The 23,966-nt window shown below is 37.0% G+C and overlaps 1 protein-coding gene across 1 annotated transcript in view; it reads right to left on the bottom strand.

Annotated features, from left to right (window-relative positions):
* LOC145768119 (epidermal growth factor receptor-like) overlaps positions 1-23,752 on the bottom strand; it is a 41,130-nt gene extending 17,378 nt beyond the window's left edge. Inside the window, exons 1-14 of the mRNA XM_082579590.1 lie at positions 23,608-23,752; positions 17,841-18,022; positions 15,739-15,911; positions 12,339-12,496; positions 9,039-9,104; positions 8,633-8,754; positions 8,201-8,342; positions 7,718-7,825; positions 6,635-6,767; positions 6,191-6,264; positions 5,483-5,634; positions 4,056-4,236; positions 2,960-3,109; positions 258-456 (exon numbers count right to left, since the gene is read on the bottom strand). Of these exons, the coding sequence (XP_082435716.1) occupies positions 258-456; positions 2,960-3,109; positions 4,056-4,236; positions 5,483-5,634; positions 6,191-6,264; positions 6,635-6,767; positions 7,718-7,825; positions 8,201-8,342; positions 8,633-8,754; positions 9,039-9,104; positions 12,339-12,496; positions 15,739-15,911; positions 17,841-18,022; positions 23,608-23,668 (1,901 nt within the window). The 5' untranslated portion in view covers positions 23,669-23,752. The remainder of the gene's footprint in view (positions 1-257; positions 457-2,959; positions 3,110-4,055; positions 4,237-5,482; positions 5,635-6,190; positions 6,265-6,634; positions 6,768-7,717; positions 7,826-8,200; positions 8,343-8,632; positions 8,755-9,038; positions 9,105-12,338; positions 12,497-15,738; positions 15,912-17,840; positions 18,023-23,607) is intronic.
* Between the last annotated feature and the right edge of the window lie 214 nt (positions 23,753-23,966).

Below are 23,966 nucleotides of genomic sequence, written 5' to 3'. Positions count from 1 at the left end.
ACAACAGTTCTGCGGTTTAGCGAGTCTTCGTATGAAAAATGAAACTCATCTGGAAAATTTGAACCTTCTGAAACAATTGCAATAAAACTAAATAAACGCACAATCGGCTTCTCAGCTCGCGCATCAAAACACTTAATTTGGTGGCAAACTTTCAAGCTTTGAAGCACGTACAAGGAATATTTTTGCAAAAACCTCTTTTGTGCTGAATAAATGTCATGCCACGTAGACGCAACGTAGACGATAAACGTTCAACTCACATTGGTTCATCTTCGTGCACCAGACATGTCGCGTTACAAGGAAGACACTCCTTCAATATCTTGTCGGGGTACTTGTCCACGGGGCATTGTTCCACGCAGACCTCGCCATCGCGTAGGTGCCGGCAGGTTGTGCAGTTTCCTGGACCTTCTCCAACGCAAGAGAACGTGCATTCGGGGTGACAACGACGACATTCGGTTTCTGAAGAACAACGTCTAGTGTCAAGACAAAGAAACAATGTTTTTGAAGCCATACAAAAACTGGGTAACACTTCACTTATACTACTGAACAATGCTGTTGAGGCATGTTTTGAATAAACTTTGAAATAAAATGGCAAGTCTGTGTGTAAAACAAACAGGTATGTAATATGCATAAATCAATGCAGATTTGTAATATTTTGAAACGTTTTATAGAGATAATGCGAAGACTTCACAGATCCATCACACCATCAGACTTTATTGTATTTCCTCATATTTTCTTTTCGAAGTTTAATTTATCTACAGCACTGTCATTCCACCAGTCATCTTTAGTAAACAGCAAAATTTGAAGCTTTCCTAAGCAGTGTTGAAAGTTGGTGGCGGCTAAAAACCAGTGAAGTTGGGAAATAGCTTTTTGTAACGTGAATGGCAATTAACCAGCTTATTAAAAACAAACTTAATTGATTCATTTTTTTAACAACTTTAAGAAGTTTTCAAAACTCAGTTGAAGTTTAATCAATACAAAATATAAGAGAAAAAATTAGCAAGATTTTTCCATAGCATAAATAATTAATTACTTTACGAACAAGCGATTAAGAAAGGATGCTCTTTAGAGTAAAAACTTTTACTGGCCTACCACTTCATCATAATTATTTTGTTAAAATTGTTGCCATGAATATGTATAAAAATTTCAATCTTGTGAAGTTTTTTTTCAGGTTTATCAACCCAAACCTAAGACAAATCAAATTAAAGCCAGAGCGTTTTGATTTTACATTCCGCTGAGTTGAATGATAACTTTCACACTAATGGCGATGAAGCTTTTTGCTTTTTACGGTAACATTGGACCTTTTAAGGTGTCAGTGAAAAAAATACAAAGACAAACAATTCTATCTACTGGTGATGACGCATAGAACGTTTATATTTTACGTTGATTCAACGTTCGTTGATGATATTTTCACAATTTGTTAGATTGAGCTCTTTCGTGGAAGGATTAAAAGCGGATGATATTATAATAAAAAAGTATATTTGTATAAAACAAAAGATTTCGAAAGGTGTCTTGCAATCAATGACGCCATTTTGTAACAATTAGAGTTTCTTGTTAAATCCGGTAATCAGTGGATTGTCTTTCGGGGATGTTTTTTTTTCAAAATTCTTGGAAAAATCTCACGCTTTTCTGGTGACAACAAATCGGTCATTGTTGTTGATGAAGTCACCGATATTACGCTATAACGTGACGTGCCAAAGGCATAACAACAGGAGACACATACTTTGTTAAAACATTTCATTTAGCTTCACAACGAGATAGAAATCTACACTGATTGACACATTTTCTTCCAGATGAGTTCAAAACGTCCGCGATGACATCGAAAGAATTTCAAATACGTCACGGCTTGTGACCGCACAAAAGCCCGCAAGCTACGAATTCGGAACCGATCTCGCGTTTTGTTGTCAACCCAAGCGGCATTTTATTGCTATTTGATCCTCGTAAGTGTCACTTCGACATGCGGAATTAAACGCCGCCACCCAGAGTGTGGATCACATTAAAGTAACATCATGCGAAGTTGAATCAACGTCCAAGTGAAGCAATATCAGTGTCACTTTCGACAGTTTGACATTGACAAGGTTAAGGGGTGCTTGTGAAAGCCTTCCTTCAAAATAAACAAAAATGATGGACTAGAGTCGATCTTGTGCACGCAATTACGATAATACTTGCACAAACAAACAAAACAACAACCAGATACGTGAGTGCCAATGCCCGGCCCTAGATAATGTCTGAAGCTTATCAAGTCCATTAGCAACAGAGATTCCTAGTTCTTTGATCAGACTTGAGAGATGAGGTTTGTACGAGATAAAGTCTTCCGAAAATAATAAACTTAATCTTTTTGTTCTAGCAAAATCGCTTGAAAGGCAAGGTCATGTTATAGATCTTGTGGGCGACGCCGTGATATTAGTTCTGACGAGCTCAAAGCAAGGATATCATTTTGAGCATCTCCTGCATTCCAGTGGTGGTAACAAACAGCAAACAATGCTGTGTCTACTTGACCTCGGGTGAGAGTTGACTGGTTCAGTTAAAAACATAAATTTTAACTTAAGGTATTGTTTCTTTAACGTTTTAATACATTAAAAGTATTGGAATTGATGGTTAAAGTGTCGTCTTGAGATATGGTAGTTACATGTGAAGATCTCGTGCAAAGTCGTGATGCAATCAACTATTGCCAGGTAATTACGCAATAAACATTGCAACAAAGACAAAACTTATCAGTTTGAAAATAGAAAAAAGGGATTTCCGATTCAAGAACAGAAAGCGGAAAATGAGTCTTCTACGAATAAAGGTCGTTGCCGAAAACGTTTCAAGCGGTTACTTCCACGTCAAAACCTTGTTTGGCATGAACATGACGACAATTTTGTTTTCTTTTTTTCTCGTTGACACAAAACGAGTAAAATTTTTATTAAAAGTCTAATAATCTACCGTAGCCTAAGTCACTTGTTGAAGTAAACGTAGGTACCTCCTGGCACGGCATAAATTCCAAGTTCCTCTGTGCAATCTCGTAAGCAGACTCCATTGTAGGATACGTGGATGCATTCAAGGCACTGGTCGGGTCCCGGACCCCAACAGCCACCAGAGGTGCACTCCACGTCACACACAGTGCCATTACCTAGAAAATCACAAGTCATCAGAATAATTGTTCTCGTTTCAAAGCAGATTATGATATTCCAAAATAATGGTGCGTGTGCTACGGCTTTGTAGAATGTCCAAACGGCATGTTTTTCGCTGTTGAGTTCTGGTAAAAAATTTGCGTGTTGCAACAACTGACTGCGATAAACCGTTTGATCTGTCTTTCTAAACTGAACCAATAAAACACATCTATCTATTCATGATCAACGACGAATTAACATTACGAGGACATTTAGCCAACACTACGTCGCATTAGTTGCATGTGGTGTTCTATACCACAATATAGGTCATGGCATAATGCGTATGTCGCAAAACTCGTCACCTCGGACAGAAAATCCACCGTTTTTTACAATGATGCAACAACGTCTGCAGACGTTAAATCAATGCAAAAAACGATTGATTTGCTGTCTGGGCAGACGACATTTTTTTAAATTTGAATTAGGAGTGGGACAATCTTTATTGGTTGATAAGACGAAACCGATCGAGAAGAATGCAGCAAGACAATGCAAGCAGTGAGAGGACAGATGTTCTCAGGCAATTAAATCAAACTGCAGATGTTGAATCAATGTAAAAAAGGGTTGATTTAAAAACTTGGTTATTAAAAACCGCTTAGAGCCTCGGAGCCCGGAGCACAGAATCAGCAAAGATTAGTAATAAATGGAATGTGCGAATATGCTGAATAAAATAGACTTGATGATGCTTTCAACGCATCAGTGCTGATTATGCTGATCTGACGTCTCAAAACAGGACAGCAACGACACATTTTCAAAATGTGCCATTTTATGAGATATTTTAAGTTGAAGTTCCAAAAAATGTCGGGAATCTGCTTTGTTCTTATTCGGTCGGGCATCATCTGACGTTGCTGCATGTCTTGCTTCATTAACAGCGAACTTTTCTACGCAACAAGTTTAATCGTTCACACTTACATTCGTCCTCTGGTTTATTGTTTCTAAACAAGGATCCGTTTCGAAAGCCTTTGTGAAGAACTGGGTGGCTTAGAATTTTGGTCCAATCCACCATTCGATGATAGCAGAGGCTCTTCAGGTAGCCGATGTAGACATTGCCGTGCGAGATTTGTTTCAATGAACGAAATCCCAGCGAGGTTATCTGAAAACAGAATTTCACAATCAATTAACCTGGGGGTTGAACCCAGCCACCAATTCAGTCCTTTTGGTTTGCAGACGTTGAATCAATGTGAAAAAGGACAAATTTTCTGATTGGAGATGATATATGACGTTTTAAAAAATGCAAGCAATCAACATCACGAGACTTCAAAATAAGTGAAAGATTACAATTTGTTCCTGTGACAGTCTTTAGCACCTGCCAGGTTGCTTTCTCGGTTCGATGGTTCGATGAATTACTTGACTATCAAGATTGACCTGAGTTTGGAGCCATATTTCACGATTTTCAGTTTTGCGCTTCATCTCAATAAGCATAGCTGGCGATTTGTTGGCTCTACTCAGCATTTTTACATGTTCTATCAACACCAGAAGCAACTGAAAGTGGCATCCAGCAAAATTGATCGTTTTGAATTGATCTAATAATGCCAAACCACGGATGAAACAGAGAGCGAAGATTTTAAAACAAAATCATGAAAATATTTCTGAAATCTATCAATCAACGAGTTAAACTCAGTTGAAGATTGAGAATTATATCTTTCCACTGCACCAAGCATTGGCAACACACCCCTAGGTCAAAATTCCTAGCAAAAAATCACACGTCCCAAAAGCACATGTTGTCCTTTTCAACGTCCAGCGACGTTGAAGCGATGGAAAAAATTAATTTGTGTTTGCTGAAATCGGTAGCTTTGGCTGACAGTTGCATTGCACAAAAAAGCTGAACATGAAAGACAGCCCAATTTTGACAAATATCAAACAACTTGCGTAAAGTAAACAACAAAGCTGGTGGTAATAATATCCGAAAAAGACGCTGCCTCGGCCAGCAAATCAATCTTTTTTATATTGATTCAACGTTTGCAGACGGTGAATTAATGTAAAAATTAACTGGTTTGCTGGCTGACTGATACCAACTTTCTATTTAAATAAATGGACAAATTTCCTGCATGTTAAAATCGCCATTTTTCAGATTACTTAAAACTCTTTTTAAAAGTAAATGATTTAACACAATAAAAAATAACCGAGCACAGAGTTCTTTTTTCTTTACGTTCAGTTGAATACAACAGGAAAGTCGCGAAATGGTGAACAAAGTCATTCATATCGCATACGTATAGAAAAAAAACCACTAGTTTCACGTATACCAGTCTTCAATACAGAATAAGAAGAATTTACTTTGTTTTCTCAGAAAGTTTTTAGCTGCAAATTTTTAAAAAGATTTTGATGCAAGCAGATTTTACCTGGTTAAGATAAAATGGTCCGTTGTGAGTGCTATCCTGTATGACAAGTCCAACGAGGTCTTTATATAAATCAACGCCATCGATTCGTTGTAAGTTTTGGAACACGGAGAAGTTCGTGAGCTGCTTAGGCCAGCTGACAATATGCAAGAACCCTGTAGGAGAGACAAAGTACAAGAGTTGACAAAAGCTTGAAAACTATTGCTTCGCATTTTTTGCGTTGTTCATGATCGTGAAACTTGCTAGCTGGAACACTTTCAGTAAAATATTACTTCTAAAATTCTCGGATCTTTAAAGTTTGGATAGACTGCCAACGTGATAATTACAAATGACTTTGTACTAATTCCTCATCAAATATGATTGTGTGGGAACAAGAATGTGACCAGGCAAAAGCAGGTTGGCGCACGTAACTCATTTTCTGTTTAGTAAATTTAAGTTCAATGCAAACAATTTAGGTTGGTGCAGAAATATTTCGAATGCAGGCTTCAAGTTTTTAGACTTCAAAGATTTTTTTTATTTCAAAATGAAATTTTTTACAAGAAAAGTGATTTGAAAGAAACTACTTCGAAAATTCAATATATTTTCATTTCAAATCCAGGAAGCAATTGCGTCAGCGCACAGAAAAAAAACAACTAATGAATATGAATTCAAGTTCCATAAAACAGTGTCATTACTTGAGCAATCATTCGCAACCAATCAAACAGCCTTTACCTGTTATTACTTTTACGTTTCTGAACGCTCGCAATTGTGAAGTGTTCATTGACGCTAGGCCCGTGTGATTGTCGCTGCAACAAATGAACAAGTTAGGTTAACGTTTTAATAGACCAACTAAAGAGCAAAGAGATGACTATGAATCAAGTTGTGACCAAAGTGGCTAATTTTATTTTTCCAACCAAACTACTGAATTTCAACGTCATGATAGTCTTTGGGCTTGAATTACAGCGTAGTTTGAAGTTGTAGAAAATGACAACCAGATAAATACAGCGGAAGAGCTACAATACTGCAGCTATGAGGTACCGAGTCTAAATGCTGAACGGCTGAACCCATGGATATTTGTTAACTGGAACAGTAGTTGGCTGTAAAGAGTGCATTAAACCTTATATCGACTCAATGGACGCCAACACACTACAGGTTTATAAGAATTAGGTCTCTCACCCCACGAATGCAAAGGACTGAAAGATTAAATTTCCTTTGATGATGCTGCAGCCTTCAAAGAAGTGGATGTTGGAGGAATCCACGGTTTTGAATTTTTTGAGTGGCCCATCCTGATGACCGACACCATAACACTCTGCAAAGGTCACGTTTAGATAATATTGTTTGACGCTATTTTTTTACTTGTGAGTTTGTCAGCATGTCATGATAGAAGTTTTAATGAATTGCGTTTAATCACAGCGAAGCACTGCAAAAGTTTGCCAAAGTAATAATTTCAAAACAATTTTTTCAAAAATAAAAAGTCTAGAAACTCAACTTCAACCATGTCGTTACTTTTGCTAGGGAACACGTACATGAACGAATGGGCACATGCACAAGTAAATTTAATTCTTCGTGATTAAAACTTCATTCTTCAAAACAAGCTTTTGAGTTTTAAAAAGTTGTTGTTGATAATAAGATGATTAAAGAAATGTTTCCAAAACTGATTCTAGAAAAAAAATCTGCTAAATAGTAAACAAAAATCAAATGACAGAGCGAGGGACGCTTTGATTCATGGATTTACGTTGCTGACAGAAACGTGTCATATTTCAATGCAAGCGTTGTGGGCGTTATAAATATTTGACGACTTCTGTTGCAAAAATACTCATAAGGACAAAGACATGGCGTAGGTTATGTTGCAATGTATGGTCGGTTTCACGCAAATGCGAAACAGTTTAAGCGAACATAGCTATCGCTCGAGTGCTATGCTATGTTACATAAACGAAAGGCGACAGCAAAGAAATATTAAACAAATTTTCTGCATACACCTTGGGTGGCCTGCACATTGCATGAGAGATGAGATGAAGCAGTAATACAGGTAAACAACTTTACAGAAAACATATCTTCATTTCAAGATGGTGCACTTCGACCTTACGTTTACTCAATTTGATTTCACGTTGAGCCATAGTTGAACATAGGCTACGTCACGTTTATTTAGTTTCTTGCAATGATTATAAGACAAAATTTTTCAGGAATTAAATCCAAAGGTTTCGTGTTCATTCATGACTTAGAATCAACGAGTTAAAGAATGTTAAGTTTGACACAAACCTCTGTCGCAAGAGCCTTGCTTGCACTGCACGCACTTGCCAAAGCCGTCGTTATGGTAACCAACCCTGCATGACTTCACGCAGCCATTGTCTTCCACCAATAGATTGCCTGGAATTCAAATGACAATACTCATCCGCAAAAGCAATGATCACCTCCACGTTTTATAAAAAAAATGTTTAAATAATTGCAAAACGGAAAGTAATAGTCGTCTAAATAAAGTATCCTGATTAAATATCTGATAAATAATAATCCTGATGAACACCCAAACTTTTCAGTATTCAAACTATTATATCTTATGTAATAATAAAGCTATGGATTTGCACTGTTTGTCGACTAGTTGTAAATACTGTATGTGTTACTTCACAAAGATCACAAAGAACGATTACGTTCTTTGACATGCACCAGCTCATATAGTTGAAACTATAGGCTACTTTACAAAGCAAGTTCATTTCAAGAAAAGCCGCATTTCTGGTTAATACTCACTGGGACACTCATCAACGCATTTGTCGGAATAGTGATATTTGAAATGGGGGTTGGGGATATTTCGCTGGGTCTGTGGATCATATATTCTAGCAGGAGGACACGAGTTTTTGCATAATCCGCTGTCATTGACGTGAAGACAAATCTAATTAAAGAATATCACATATCATGATGTATTTTATGTAACTGAAAACCACAGCGATTCTGAAAACATATGAACTCGTTTCACCTGACAACCAGTACTGATGATTTGCTTCACCGGCCAGCTGGTACTGATGACTTTGTTATAAAAAACTGAAGTGTTTTCATTTAGCTAATATGTATTCAGATTAAACATTAGCTTGTCATTTATTCAAATTGAAAGGTCAGCCCAGTGATATTGCATCAAAAACAAATCACTGGCAGCCAAAACAAAGAAACAAAAGCCATACGTACCATGCAGTCTCTGTCTGTGGGCCCACTGCACCCTGCAGCACATTCGCTGTCACAGCAGTCATCCCTGGACGGCCCCCTGCAACGAGCGTTTCCGCAATCGCTCGCACAAATTTCCAAAGTCACTGCAAACCAACGTTATATTTTTGTAACAATACATCATTGTATGTTGGTAAATAGCATCACCAAAGGAAAAAAGCATTTGGGTGTTGTGACGTTTCATCATTGTCGGCAAATATGGAAACTATTGCAGCCAGCTAGCAAAAAAATGACATATTTTAGAGGTTAAAACGATTTAAAAACAGAGATTTTTTTCCAGTTGAGTATGATTTGATGTTACATTGTATTTTAATCCACAGCAGAGGTGAAATATCAAGTTAGCATAGTGCGGCGTGAAACTGAAACTTACAGTTTTGACACATTTTAGGTCCTGACCCCCAACATTTTCCATTGCACAAGGGATCACAGTTTCCGCCTGAAAGAAAATGGCTTGTCATTGTCTGCGCATTGTTGTGTATCAAAATATTCTAGAATGAGACGAAAATTCGAAATTACATAACTTCTTGATGGACATCGATTAGCATAAGCAAGGCAATGAGGATCAATCTTGAGCCAGGATCGCGATATTTTCCAGCTAAAAAAAACTGTCCTGTTTCTGGGTTACTGGGAAGGCACCTTAAAATAACATGATGATGGATTGCTCTTCTTCTCGCCAGAAAATCCGTTCTTTTGACATTGATGTAAAATAGGATTGACTTGCTGACTGAAGTGGTTCGGTATGTATGTTTTCAAAAATTAGTAGATCAAAGACGTAAGTCATCCTTCCTCTTTCATGCAACCGCAGACAACGGAAAAAGAACCTGAATTTTCAAGTTTGAATTGGATCCAAAAAGACCAAAAATGCTAAACAATGTTTCATGCAAACGTCGGAAATATTGCAGATGACTAAATATGAAACTGCAGTGAGTAATTCGTTTTGAATACCTCAATCAGCCAATGTTCCCTTTTTGCATTGATGTAACGTCTACAAACGTGTAGGGAGATTAAAAAAGAAGATTGGTTGGTTGAGTTTGGATAGACTCAAAAGTATTGATGCAATCCAAGTGTCAAACTCAGGCATGGATTGACAAAATGGCGACGATGGCCCAAGGTAAAGATTGACTGCGGCCATGATATGTGTTGGCAGCACACACTGTATGTTTGTGCAGAAGATGGGAAGACGTCTCTTTCCAAACCCATCACAACAACAAGTTTAATTCACATATCGGTTTATAGCGACCAATTGGAATGTAAAGGTCGAATGGATGTGAAGACTGGTCAGATACAAACTTTCCAATATTTTCACGGTAAATGTAAAACAAACTGAAACGTGGTTTACGTTGTGAGAAGATCTTCATCTGGGGAAGAAACCAAGTTTTTAAAAAGGAAAACATCAATTAAGTTTTTAAATCCTTTGCCAATGAATTTCGAATTTCAGGAGAGCTATTATCCCATCTTTTTGGCCATGGTTGTAGAATCTTCTTCTTCTGGAGCTCAACTTATTATTTTACTACTCTTAGACGGAGGAATAATCTTTTTACCTCCGCAAAGCAGACTTGTTATGCCAAACTACAGTTCTAGATGTGTTCCAACAAACTTATGATAGAAGTGAAGCGATGATAAAAAAGCCTTTCATTGTAGTTGCTCGCGTTAGCACGGAATGCCTGCAGCTCTAAAGGGAGCGACTCTGACAGCAAACAAACCTTAACCTTGACAGTTTATTGCATCAACAATGAGTCGAATATGTTGATGAGTGTCAACCTGTGCTCTCAAGCCCAGGTGCAAAGTTATGAAGCGAACACTGATTGTTTGCAAAGTCAATCTTTTTGGTTGGACGGCTCGCTTTCGTCATCTTTGTGCAATCTATTATCATTGATTCAACGTAAGATATTGATAAATATCGTTGGTTGAAATGTCGAGCAAACCTCTAACCTATTTCGTAAATTTAATCATTCGGAACAATTCGATATGAAAACTAGCCGAGCTACAACGTTAATTTCACATCATAGTTAATGAAATAAAAGGTGCAAAGTGTGGCTGTAACGATTCTCCAACATTCTTGAGCAGCTAACTGATCTATCACACGCAAAACAAAATAAGTTAAAACTTCAAATATCGTTGAAGTTTCCTACATTAAACCATGCTTAAAATTTAATGCTTTTACTTTGCATTAAAACACATTTTGAAAATAGCTTACCTAATAAACAGATAAACATTTTGTTGTGTTGAAATACTTGAATAGTTATATCACCAATAGCTTATATTTTATTTTATTTTATCCTTCGCTATTTAATCATGTGAAGGTAATTCAGTACAAAAGGCAGATCTGTAAACATTCTTTTCAAAGTTATTTTTGCGAAAAATCAACAACATTTCCAATGAGCATTCTGTTATTAATTCAATAAACAGCAACGCCATTCAAATAGGAAATGGTGCTTTTTACAAACACAACATCTTCCAGGCAAGCCTAGATATGCAGCTTTAATAAATCCAAGAGCTTCGATAACCCAATAACGTGGCCACATCAATAAAAACCAGTTTCTATTTCAATCCAAAATATCGAATATGCAATTATTACTATCAACAAATGACGACACAGCTGTACGCTGACATAGCAATAAAAATTCGACGTCACATGAATAACAAGGCTACAGCACTTCAACTAAGAAAGCAACTACAGAAAGCTTACGTGTCTTTAATTTTCTCCCAATAGATTAAAGTGGATACCCTGTAGCCAAGGCCCTCGCAATTACATAAACAAAAATATAAGCTGATGGAATCTGTGCCCAATGGAGCACGCCGAGGTCTAGATACTTAGCTCTATCTGCATTTTCATCTCGATGACTATTTGAAAGCACATAGAAAGCCATAAGAAGTAAAACAAAAGGAAAGCATTGACGAAATTTTGCTTGGTTGATACACTATGACGTAAATTTGCCACAAAATGAGAAACCACATTTCATTACATCACGGCAATGGTGTAAAGCTTTCAAATCTAGATGCAACTTTAAAATTCAATATTTAAAGGTTTGTATCAGAATTAATGGACCTAAATGCCTAATGGATGATCTGGAGTTTGAAAATGCCAAAAAAATGACAATAATTACAAAGCAGGGTTTCCTTTTTATCACAGCCTCTACCAACAAAGTAGTGGAAAGTAATTGCATTGGAACAACACGTTAGTCGTTCAAAATCGAGTTATTTCTGAGCTTCCGGATGCATTTTTTGCAATATTGTTTCATGACTGTGACCGATGTAATTTTGCGAAATTGCAACGTCTTTTTATGTCTTACAAAGTCTTGTAAGCTCTAGTTGTGTGAACACAAATGAGCAAGAATTTTGTGAATTAAATCACGTGAGAGTTTTAAGTCAAATTTAACAACAATTTAATTACGCACAAGAAAACAATAGGATTCACTTGATTGTCTTTCACTTTTTGTTTAATGTATTAACACGAATAACATTTCATTTGCATCACATAGCAAACGTTGCAGACAGCAGTTGGATAGTGGGCGTTATTAAAGGAATTCAAAAAGAGATAAATCTAATTTTGCTTTGAAATCAGGTAAACAACTCACGGCTTAATGAAAATGTGACACGCACCGAACGTATCTGGAAAGTTTGCGGATAGCTGAACAGATACTTGCACTTTAAATAAACTGATACTTACAAGACTTTGGAACCTTGTCGTCCACCTCGGCAAACCACTGGCCTGACATTTTAGACACTGGATTCATTATATCGTTCCAATGGATTGTATCAACGTAACAGAGTTTGTTACTGCGAATGTAAACACTGCCCCGGACAATCTCTGTCAACGATTTCAATCTGAATGGAAAATATCAAAGTGGTAAGCTTCAACTTTTAAAAGTCCCTTTCGCCTGATCAGGGCAAGCAAGGATAATTCCAGCAAAAAAAGTTACATTTGGCAGTTTCTGTTCAACGTACAAAAGATCATAATTCCTCGTTTAAACCACGGAACAGACGCCTTCAGAATTCAGATTACTTAAATTTGTAGGTTGTGAACTACTTTGGTTCAGCATAAAAAAAATGAAAAAGTGGAATTTTATGATTGTTTACTACTTTGAGATAGCAAGATAAGCAAATGGATACGATCAAGAAGATTAGATAGACGCTTTGTGTAGTGCGGTCTGCGAACAACACAAGCACCTGTTGTTATGGCGTATTACCGTGTGACGTCATCAATACGTCAACACCATCGCTTTAAACAAAGAGTCAATAAAAGGTGATGCTGGCGTTCGAGGTGCATATAGAGAACCCATACAGCAAAATCGATCATTTTTACATTGATTCAACGTCTGCAAACGTTGTATAGACGGGTTTTGCTATCTGGAAATATAGTGAATAAACTACGGCACACAGCGGATTGGAGCTAGACAAATAAACGTGAATGCCTGAAACCAAATATATACAGTGATAGCTTTCAGTTATGAAAATAAAATACAGCTTTACGGTTAGCAAAAATACTACACGGCCCATCATTGTTAATACAACAAGAAATCATAATCAGAACCACGGTTACCGGGGCATCTCTAGGTAGCCATGTCTGAGGTTGTAATTTAGTTCAAATTCCTTAAAATGCATAATCGCCGAGCCGGAAAATCAGCTCTTGTATAAGTCAAGGTCTGTACACGTTCTATCAATGCAAAAGACACTTATTTCAAAGGACAGATTTTATGGCTGGGGCTCACGTGGGCCATTCTCGCCCTTTCTAGTGGAATCTCTCACGGTGAGATTTAGTTGGAGCATCGCAAAGCTTACAAAAGAATACGCAATACATACAGATTTCAAAAACAAAGCTTGGAAAATTTGCTCGATTGTGTTATTGGATGACACTGAAGGCGTGTATGATGTTGAAAGTCCAGTAATTAGTGTGATATCATATCGCACACAAGCCTTGATTTGCTTTTTCCTACAATACGTTGTCGTCAGTTTGCTTTATTTAATGTAACGGATCTTAACAGAACTTATAAAGTCTTAATTTAGCTTCGTTTAAACGTCACGCTCTGAAGGGAGCAAGAAGTTTCACAGATTAGAAGATTAAATCATGTTGAATTGTGGGATTTAAAATAGTCAGATTTATTAGGTTAGGGCACAACAACTGTCACGTACTGTGGCAACGGCAGAAAGACGCAGTTTTAAATATTTTGACTCTGGTTCAGTTTTGAGTAAACAAAAAAGCTGTAAGAGGCAAGAAAAACATTGTGGAATTTAGACGCGGAATCGCCACATTCCGGAGCAGTTAGGTTGAAAATACTTTGTCACTAGAAATAAAACCCGTATTTAGAGTTATAACACAAAACAAAACCACCCAGTAGCCACGCAATTTTCCGCTTGTATGTTCAATTGTAATGGGGTCATGTGGCTACTGGCCAGTGTTTAGGTTCGTGTTTTGAGATATCGATTGAAAAAATCAATGGGTCGCAACTGTTTTAAAAAAATTGAAAGAAATGAAAGCAATGTATGAAATCTGCTGATGACGAGTAGGTCCCATCGTGCTTGTAATTTTATCCATCAGGCAGCACTTGTGCGTAAACTTCGCGTGTGAAAAATTGCCGACTGAGTAAAACGCATTGAAGCAAGCATTTCACGTAGGCCACAAGCAATTTTTATTCTTATTAATTTTGCAAGCTGACCTCGATCCAACATCTAGTGACGTTGAGTCAATGCAAACATCTAAACAATTCCAACAGAATTATAGTCACTGACGGTCATGGTTTGTTTCGGAAAAAAATCTAATTTGACCGTTTTTTCTTGAAACAGAATGCGTGTTGGGACTTGGAAGATTGAAGAAACTTTGCTTTCCTAATCACATGAATGTTTCATGTAACATGGCAATAATCACATGAATTTTTTATGAAAATTCACAAACACGAAACGTCAGAATGCTGTAAACAATTGAATCAGGACGGCTCGAGACATTGCAACATCACAACTGTTGACGTGCAGAAATTAAATCTAATTTTTTGGATAAAAATACTCCTTTTTGTTTTAATTAAATTATTGAAACGTTAAAGGTATGTAAAAATTGCTTTCAACAAATTTTAGCGTTTTCAATAGATCAAAATTAATCAAGATCCATTGAACGAACAGAAAAAAAAACTCATTAATCAATATTACCATTGCGAGGACATTTATTGCCTTGTTGCTATTAATTGTAACCGATTGGCTCCATTTTAATTCAATCGGTGCATATGCTGGTTCAATTGTGCTTTGGGCAGCAATGAAATGTCAAAGACAATGGAAATTTATCGGAAATATACAGTTTAACTGCGTCGTCTTTTATTCCGGTTTGCATTGATTTCTTAGCAAATGGTTACAGTTTGAATAGGCAAAGCTTTTCATATTCGCTTGGAGTTAAGTCAGATCGAGATGGTTGTGAATTTGTTGGCATTTGAACTGGTATGAACTTGTAGTGGGGTCGTCTCTGCTCTACAAGGGAAGTAAACCCAACTTTTGTGGCGCCACGTGTCAATCCTTTTTGATTAGGGCAAAAGTTGCAGCTATAATAGTAAAACGATGCGTTGCAATAACGAACAACTTTGTCGGCGAAAAATCCGGCTTAGAAAGCCAATTATGTCAAAAAATCAAAAAGCCCGCACGAAGTTTTGTTGTGGGTTTTGGCTACTGCGTTTCAAAATAAAACTAGAAAAAAAGGATTCGACTTTTTGTTACTTCTGACGTCTTTCAATTGAGGTAAAATACCTTAAATATATTTACAGTAATGACAGAACAGTCGAAAAAAGGAAAATAAACGTCTTGAAATTATCGCATCAACCTTTCACATGAACCATAGTACGAAGTGACAAGGGAGCTTGCACGACATGAAACGAGAAAAGGTGCACAAGAATCTCAATGTCAAACTGCCAAACCCTCATATGGCGGGATCACCACAGCTCATCGAGTAAACAAGATCAAGTTTCCGCGGGTTAGTTTTATCCATAACTGGATTGAACCGGATTGAAGAAAACTATTTCAAACACATTCAGAAGACAATTAGTGATGTTAAGATGTTGATTTGACACGAATGGCGCCAACGTAACGGTTACCTTAGCTCTTTCATCGCTTGTTTTGGATCTTCACTGTTGTAGTTGACAGTGATGTAGAGTGAGTACTGTCCTCTGTACAACTCCCTTCCTCTGATGATCTTCAATTTTTCGAGAGGGAGGTATGGTACGTAGTTGAGGGCGATTATGACGTATCCTGTCACCATCTCGATGTTCTGCAAAAATAGGATACATTGCAAGGGAAGCGGCTAATTTTGAATCACCAGCACACATCAGGTTGATTAGATCAGACAGGAGGGAGAAAGGACTAGTCTGACACATCGATTCAATGCGGAAAAATTAAAGAATTTTGATTTTCAGAACAAAAATAAAATTCTCCAATATTAGCCTTGGAATAATAAGTTAAGCTGAATTATTTTGAAGTACAGAACAAGCCCGGGGCAAATCGCTTCACATTTTTGGCTCAGGGCCACTGAATGCATGGATTTACATTCAAGTCATATTCTATACCATTTGAAGACAAACTGTGCAACCTGAGCTAAAACTTCCAAATCAAACATAAAAGATTAAAAAATAAGTAATGTCAAGTTGCAACAGCTAGCTTAGTAGCTTAGTCCATCATTTGGTTCTTCGAAAGACGGAAGTGTTGAATATTGCTAAAAATGCTATTTTGAACTGTAACATTAACAGTATCAACATTAGTTGATGGATGTACAGAGCAATGACAAAGGAATGAAAGACTTCTCACTTTCTTTATCGTACGTGACAAAAGACAAAGTTAAATAAAGACCCATAACCGATTTAAGCCGACGACAATAGAGGTGCAAAGAAAAGCGCCACGGAGCTTGAAATTGTAAGCCGAGCAGCTCAGGCTTGTTTGTGTAATTGATTCGTAACACAAATATCCTTGTTGCTGGATTACCAAACAACCGCTTTCCAGACAGCAAAATCCTTCATTTCACATTGACTCCACGTCTGCAGACGTGGAATCAAAGCAAAATGATGGATTTTGCTGTCTGGGTTACAACACTCATAGTGTTCTACACTCGGCCTACATTCTGCCTATGGTGAGGCAAAAAGACAAAGCTTATAACAATAACAAGTTAGACAAGTTTCGGAAAATACAGATGCTTTTAAATCTGTTTATCAATAAATGAAGGTAATGCCAATATATAGGCATTCTTGTGTAAAGGGTATATGGTAAGTATATGACATCAGGAGTCAGGACAGGACAATTATCGTTTCTAATACTGGTATTAAATCAAAAAACAGGTTGATTTAATCAATCAACCTGTTTGTTGTTGCTTTTACTTTCACTTTCATCAGATGAACGTTGCAACTTGTGTTAGAAATGAATCAATGAATGCAAAAAAAACATAAAGCACCGACAAGACCAGCAACAGTGTCGCTAGTTTTCAAAGTTTTCCAGTCAAATTTTTGTTCACGTTTTTCACGTATATACACCACTATGCGCTTAACACTTAACAGGTATATGTGGTATATACAAGAATTGTTCGATCGGTGGCTGCAAAGCTACTATTATCACTTAACCCCAAACAAAGGTCACTCAAGAACAAAGCGAAAATCTGGGACAACTATCCGATGTCTAAGTATCTTTGTATCGTTAGAGTCTGTTGTTTGGAAAATAATTCATGTGAATTAGTTTACAAAGTGAGCTAAAGCTGAACGCGCTTGTGGATGATTTACCAAAGCTAAGTTGGAGATTATGGACTCAGCATACAGGTTCGGTGAGCGCGAGAACGCATGGTTTCGTTGGAATACATGAAAGGCTTGGTTGTGTGAAGAATTTTCCTAGGCAGATGGAAGAAGGTGATCAACAGGATTATACGCGATTAAAAAGAAACAGGCTTCAGGGTTTGCAAGCTGCGTCCAGCTACCGCGCCACTGATGGCGCATTGTCATAGTAGTACATCCGATGCACATTACGTTCGATGTTTTCGAATAGAGGGAAGAAATGCCATTACAAATGATTCATGCGCGATGTTCATACTAAAAAGCGTAGAAAGTGATGTTTTCCATCCTGAAAAGTAATCACTTATCAAATTGTATTTTGTCTGCAAACGTTGCATCACATTAAAAAAAAAGTTTTGCTGCCTGGATTTTCGCTTTTCTGCGTCGCATACCTTCAGAAACGAAATATCCAAAGCCGGACTTTCAAGGCCCGTAATCTCCAAGTTTCCCTTCACAATTGTGCAGTTTTGATAACGCGACCACATCTTCGAGTAATGGTCGACTCTGTCTTCTCCAACGGACATTCCGGATGTTGTACCGAAGCATGTCCCGGCGTCTGGGTCAGAGGAAGACGCTAAAACAAAAAGAATGACATTTTAAACCGGAAAACAAGTTTAACCAAAACTAGTTAAGTGCCTGTCATCTTCTAGACAAGTGACTGACTTAGCTTGAACTCTTACCTGGCAATAACTTTATAGAAAAGATACTAAAATATGCTTCAACTCTAGTCTACTGTATATCTTAAAATTTTTAAAAACTATAATAAAATTATGGCAAATCAACCACTACTCACTAAGACCAAACACGGGGCATACAAAAAGACAAACAATCAATGAAAGACACAAGGTACAGTAAAAGATACAAATACACGAATACAGAACAAGGCTAACCCTCAGGGATTGAAAGCTGCGTGCAGCAGATGCCCACAACAGACACATAGATCGCAAAACAAAGCGATATGTAATGTTTATTTTGTTTGGATGAAAAGACTCAGTGAACAAGCAATTCCATCAAATGTTTTCGTGGTAAAACGCCCAGGGCTAAATCTCTGTCATTGACAAGTCAAATCAAAACGGCTTAACCTGTTAATTAAACCAAACCAAAGCAGCACAAGACCTTGGCAGTCAGGAATGCAATTATAAGCTTAAAGTAGCCGAGGCATGCCACGGCATTATACCTGACTTGCTGCATTTTAACTCACGATTGAAAAAACATGTTCTTTGTTTTTGGACAGTTTTTTTTATAGGCCGCCTTGATCAGCAAAAAATTCCATTTTTACATTGCTTTAACATCTAAAAAAGTTGTGGAAAGTCAAGTTTTATTGACTTGGAATAGACACATGTTTTTTTGCAAAGCATAGATAAGAAGTAACACAGATCGCCATCATATTTTACGGTTATAGGCAAATTGTTCGTAAGCAATTGTTCGTAAAGCAATTGTTCGTAAGCAATTGCTCGTAAAACAATTGTTCGTAAACTGTTTTTCGTAAAATGAAATCCGTAAAACAATTCTTCGTAAAGCATTTCTTCGTATACATCAAATTTTAACTGCATGCACGAAAAAATGCTTTAGGAAGAATTGTTTTACGAAGAATTAATTTTACGAACAATTGTTTTACGAACAATTGCTTACGAACAATTGCTTTACGAACAATTGCTTACGAACAATTTGTCGGACACCATATTTTACATATTTCAGTGCCGTAATAGATGCCTATTCTATTTCAGAAATCGATTGTTAGACCTCAATTGTTACATAAACACATAAAAGTGTAGCTATAGAGTGAAATGACGCCACAAATACCAAATGATTTCGATTCTACAAGTTACAAGGGTCATATCCCATTGGTGCAATCAATAGACTTCCGTTTCAAATTTAATAAACCTAATTTTTGCACGTTAGACTGTGAGAAGTGTTCGTTATGAAGAATCCCGAGAAGAAATCAATAAAAAGTTTGTTATACGGAGATGACTTAAACTTAAAGTCAACCGTAAATGCGGTTGGCTGTGGGTATTTCGTAGAGTAGTCAAAAACCGTTGCAGCGGTTACACTGTCTGGGGGCTAAAAGTCTTACTAAATTCAAGCTATCAAAGCATCAAGTAGCACCTAAATATATTTACAACTTGACTTCACTGGAGTCGCACTATGTTTTGTTTAAATGCGTTATGTCATACTAAAAATATAACTAATTACGATATAATTTAGACATTTTGAACAAGGTAGGGCTAGATTTCGGATTCAATAAGTGTATGTTTAGAGTTTATGTGACTAAGCTTCATTACAAAACTTGGACTAAGCTAAGGTGCGGCTGAAGAATAACTTGTGAAATGTTCAGTTTGCACCGTACGTTAGTTGCGCTTTCGAAGAGGTAAAAGCGTAAGGAAAGATCATCGCTATTAAATTTTTATTGAGAAGAACTCGACGTATAAGCAGTAGGTATCTTTGTAGACGAGAAGACATTTACACAAGTCTGTTAAGTGTGTTTGGCATTCCCTATTTTTATCGCTCTTGTACTAACATAGCAACACCGCGCTGTACTGTAAGGCTTTGTAGCCAGCAACTTGAGCAATGTTTCACTTCAAGGCAACATGACCATGTAACAGGATACTTATAACAAAGGCAACAACAGCAACTATTTGTTATGTCGATGTTTAAAGCTGTGGACTGCCAGCCTTGAGCCGTCGACCCATTATGACGCAATGAAACTTTGTCACCACCATGCCAACAATAGTTTTTGTTGTTTCATGTTGACATTTTTTTTCTTGTATGTGACTGTTTGGTTTTGCGTCTTTGAAAAAACCCAGAACCTCTGTCGACAAGTAAGTACGACGAATACAAAGACCATACAACCCAGAGCTACTTTAAGATTAAAGCATACGAAACTTGGATTGCACATAAAAACAAGTTTCAGCAGGAAGTGCAGTACGATAGTTCAAACAATATTGAATTTTCATCTACACGCAGGCTTATAGAAACCGTAGCGTCCAACCACTGCTTAAAGTCTTGCTAAGTAATGTATAGGCTACCGGTAAAATGTGAGCATAATTCACTCAATTTTCAGTCAAATACATTTCAGGACAAAAACAGCTCATTGCGACAGCCAGATTGACACCATCGTTAACCATCGGAAGATCTCGTGTTAGCGTTCTCAAGCACTCGCTTTCGTAGCAGTTGCACAGAAGCCTTCATCACGTATTATTGAAATACTAGTACTCACTGCTTATCTAAAAAAAATTATGGCAAAGAAACGTATTTTTTTGAACATTTTTTGTAAATGTGACATTTTAGACGGATTCTAAACAACCAATTATTTTGTTTTCCGGCAGCAGAAAAAAAAGATTTTCTTGAACGCTGGAATTTATAGAAAAAAATATATTCGAAACCAGAAAGGAAGCACCCAGTAAAGAGAAACGTGCTAAGGATACAAAAAATCAATAATCTTGAGAAACTGGACGGCAAAAGACAAGCGGAGACAATTATATGCCGAAGACCAACAATGGCTAGCTTACGATAAAAAGATAAAGCAAAAATAAATCAAAAGCTATTTCATAATGGCGACAATTTGTGCTTTAGATACGTATTACCGAAAACGAAATCCAATGACAAGCAGCAGAATTTTTTTAGAACTATGATGGAAATACGAGCAAATGTGAGTTCAGAATTATCTGCTTTTGCGACGATGTTACAATCATCGGGGAGTTCATGGTGAAACATGTGGAAAATTAACCCGGGATGCAACTAGCTAATTTATTAAGTTGTAAAACAGGGTCAGCTCTAATGTTGATACAGTAGGTCCACTCCAGCCACAAAAACTGCACTACCTTGAGAAGAACATAATTAACCTATTGAATGTTAATACAGTATTTTTACGCTGATTGTTTATTCGTTGGTGTGTGTCTTGTTTAGACAATGTTAAGGTGACAGAAAGTTTGTGTGGTATTTTTTTTTAAACGAAAAGAACAACTGATTGTAGCATTTTACTTGATGAACCAGACAGTGCCCACAACTGAATCACCAAGGCTGTCGCATTCAAGCAAATACCTGGTGTCAGTAAACAAACAAAAGAATTATTGATTTAATGACTTGCTCGTTGTAACGGCCAACACTGCATAGATGCAGCCTAAAAAACGGCCTTGCACTGCCAGTTCTGATTTGGAACGTTGTAACAGTAAGTTATAAAGCAAGTCGAATTGTAAGCAGCAAATAATGGTTCTTTTTTACTCCATAGTTGAATTGGAAAAGGAATGACCAACTCAAGATTTACATCAATTAAAAAAATAACCACAAGAAATGGTCAAAAAGCTAAGATTTTCAACATTTTTATCGAACCAACGTTGCCAGCAACCAAACTGACATTAACGCACTTGTTTGTGGGGGAAAAAGCAAGAATCTACCACATTAAGCAAACCAAAAGAATATATCGGTGAACTCTCTTGCTGGTGAGGCAATTCCATTCTCATTGTTAAGCAAAATGGCACCTTACATAAGCAGTAACTAACGGAACCTAGATGCACCGCGGATGCAGGGCGAGATAAATACCTTCACTCGGATCTCTTCTGTTGCGGCCGAAAACTTTCACAGTTAATCACAGATTAGTTCAGAAAGAGTAAAACAACGAAAGTAATTGGTGCAGAAGGGTTTTGTCTTGATGAAACACACAACTTTTACACAATTAATTATTGATAGTTTAGCTGCAACCGAAGACTACAGCCATAACTTTCGTTTTACCGATGGTGTGTCAATATAACTGAATGCAAAATATGCGAAAATATTAATTTAATAATAACTATGCCTGAATCAGCTGTTTATAAAGGGACCACCAGCAATAAATACATTAGTACCGGATCAAATGTGGTGTGTCGCTGTGATTAGCTTTATTCAATTATTATTCGTTTAACTGCTCAGTCCTACGTAAAACACACAGTGACGGTTTGAAGATAGACCCCCATGAGACGCTCATATGTTCGTTTGTTGAACACCTTTCGGTTGTAGCTAGCAATGACGAAACTTGGCGTTATTACGTTGATTAAACGTGTAACGATCCTGAAACAACATGAAACTGGATTGTGCCCTGTTGCGTGTTGCGTGACTGGACATGCCTGTTGACAAAAAGCAGCCTTATGCAGCCTGTGACAATGACGTCATCAAATGCAGATAAAATAACTTCTCGGTTTGCTGAAGAGAGCTACAGAAATATGAAGTGTGTTGTATAGAGTTTCTAATTAAGTTTCTAAGTGTGCCTTTAAGCTGAAGAGCCTCGTTAAACGCTAAATTATCACAATGTGGAGCAAATGACTAATTACCATATCAAATTACGTTTAATCAACGTAGAATGATGCTGAATTGTAACAACGTGATATTTACAAAATTTGATCTAAAATATACAGCAACCACTACTATCTTATCACATACGAAAGATGAAAGACAGACTAATTGTTGATAAACGACCTTTTGATGTGAATCATCATCATCGTGTATTTCGTCACAAAACATGACAGCGATAAAGCAACGTAGTTACAACAGAAAGCGCTAACATTTCGTTTTGTGGCTATATTATTTTAAATCTGTTGCATGTAACTTAAGCAAACGCAAATCAACTCCCAATCAAGGTGAAATTGTTTGGTTTCTTTGCTGATCGGATAAACTTCGCCAAAAGCATAGCCAGGATTAGTTACAGCCAGGTGGTTTTATTACGCCTCTGGCTAATTATCTCTGTGGATAGATTTGCTAAACAATGGCGGTTTCAAGCTCATTTTCTTACGAAATATTCAGTTGAATAAATATGATTTTTTTTCAAGGAAAGTTAAAACATTTAGTAAAGTTTAAGAAATGAAAATGCTCAAAAGACAGCAGGAATGGATAGCTTTTACAGCAACGCTGAGCTGTTTCACATAAATATATAATTACGACAACACGACAAAGTTACAAATCGAAATTATCTTATTGCAAAATAAAGCAAAAGAAAATGTGGGCTACTTAATCTGTGCAATTAACGTGAACTTAAGTAGAAAATCAGTTCAAAAACAGAGTTTCGGTCTTGTTCAACGCTTTGCGTTGCAATAATTTCAAATACTGTAGCTATTTTTACTTCATTTCACAATGCCGAGTATAGACTTTAAATATTAATTGATATTAATGCTACTCCATTGCTGCGCTTACCTGAAACAATTGATATTTGCACTCCAAAAACCACAAGACAACTTAACAATATCTTAAGCATATTTGCTCAGAGCAATATTTCCATTCCAAAGAAGAAATTTCAAAATTACAGAAGCTGGACTGCGCAATATATTTCTGAGTAATAATCTTTATCAATATTGTATTCAATCAGGCAATTTAAGAGAAATCTGAAACACACAAGATGGTGGTGTAAAAATACTTAAAAACAATAATATGCTAAAGCGCAAAATGCATTGCTCGCATGAAAGGAGACTACTATCCCAGAAAGCAATTCAACCAATTTGAAGGCACACACATGTTACTGCGGCATCTGCAATAACTGAATTCAACGCTCTCCG

This window comes from Aplidium turbinatum, chromosome 4 (assembly GCF_918807975.1).
Source record: "Aplidium turbinatum chromosome 4, kaAplTurb1.1, whole genome shotgun sequence".
In the NCBI taxonomy this organism is placed as follows: domain Eukaryota; kingdom Metazoa; phylum Chordata; class Ascidiacea; order Aplousobranchia; family Polyclinidae; genus Aplidium; species Aplidium turbinatum.
The sequence above is the reverse complement of the archived record's forward strand: the minus strand, read 5'-3'. Positions and strand labels throughout refer to the sequence as shown.